At 44.8% G+C, this 1164-nt stretch overlaps 1 protein-coding gene across 1 annotated transcript in view; it reads right to left on the bottom strand.

Annotated features, from left to right (window-relative positions):
* Positions 1-97, bottom strand: part of LOC130586160 (otoferlin-like) — a gene marked incomplete at both ends in the record, with an annotated part of 101375 nt that extends 101278 nt beyond the window's left edge. Inside the window, 1 exon segment of the mRNA XM_057386880.1 lies at positions 9-97. Coding sequence (XP_057242863.1) covers positions 9-97 — 89 coding nt within the window.
* Between the last annotated feature and the right edge of the window lie 1067 nt (positions 98-1164).

The following is a 1164-nucleotide window of genomic DNA, read 5'->3' as shown; positions in this document are numbered from 1 at the left end:
GGATTTACCTGTTGGTGAAAACTTTGCTGTAGTTGAACACTTGGATCTCCAGGATCTCGTTGCCATCAATGTTGGTCGCCACCGGCCAGCGGAAAGTCTGGGAAAAGGAAAAGAGGGATGAGGCGGGAAAAATTTGGGAAAAGGAGAGGGATGAGGCTGGAAAAAAATGGGAAAAGGAAGAGAGGGATGAGCCCAGAACTTTTGGGAAAAGGAGAGGGATGAACCCAGAGTGTTTGGGAACAGGAGAGGGATGAGGCTGGAAAATTTTTGGAAAAGGAAGAGAGGGATGACCCTGGAAAATTTTGGAAAAGGAGAGGGATGAGCTTGGAAAAATTTGGGAAAAGGAGAGGAATGAACAAGGAAAATTTTGGGGAAAGTAAAAGAGGGATGAGCCAGGAAAATTTTGGGAAAAAGGAGAGGGATGAGGCTGAAAAAATCTGGGAAAATGAGAGGGATGAACCCAGAATGTTTTGGGAATAAAACAGGGATGAGTCTGAAAAAATTTGGGAAAAGGAGAGGGATGAGGCTGGAAAATTTTTGGAAAATAAAAGAGGGATGAATCCAGAGCATTTTGGGGAAAAGGAGGAGAGGGATGAGCCTGGAAAATTTTGGGAAAAGATGAGCCAGGAAAATTTCAGGACAAGGAGGAGAGGGAAGAGCCTGGAAAATTTTGGAAAAGGAGAGGAATGAGGCTGGAAAATTTTGGGAAAAGATGAGGGATGAGGCTGGAAAAATTTGGGAAAAGGAGCCGAACTGAAAACCACGGGAAGGGAAATTTGCTCATCCAGCAAATTCCCAGGAAGGAAGCGGCTCTCATTCCCGAGCTATTTATTCCCGGTTTTAATTTGGAAAATTAAAAATTGGAGCTCGGGAAGCCAAGGGAAAATTACTGGAATGGGAAAGGAATTCCGGATTTATCCCGAGATTTCTGTGTGGGGATGGAGCTCAGCCCTTTCCCTGTTTTTTCTTTGGATTTTTTCCGACTGTTCGGATTCCCCAGGGATTGGATCCGGTGATAAAATCACCCGGAATTTCCGGGATTTTGGAATTCCAGGGGTTTTTCAGGCTGGAAAAGCCCTCGGAGAAGACAGAATTTGGGAATTCCAGCCCCTGATCTGTGATCCCATATCCACAGGAGTTGAAATTTTTGGGATGGAATTTTGC

Source organism: Malurus melanocephalus, unplaced genomic scaffold, assembly GCF_030028575.1.
Source record: "Malurus melanocephalus ecotype Western Australia unplaced genomic scaffold, MMel_1.1 scaffold_1088, whole genome shotgun sequence".
NCBI lineage: Eukaryota > Metazoa > Chordata > Aves > Passeriformes > Maluridae > Malurus > Malurus melanocephalus.
Note: the sequence above shows the minus strand (reverse complement) of the source record. Positions and strands in the feature narration are given on the sequence as shown.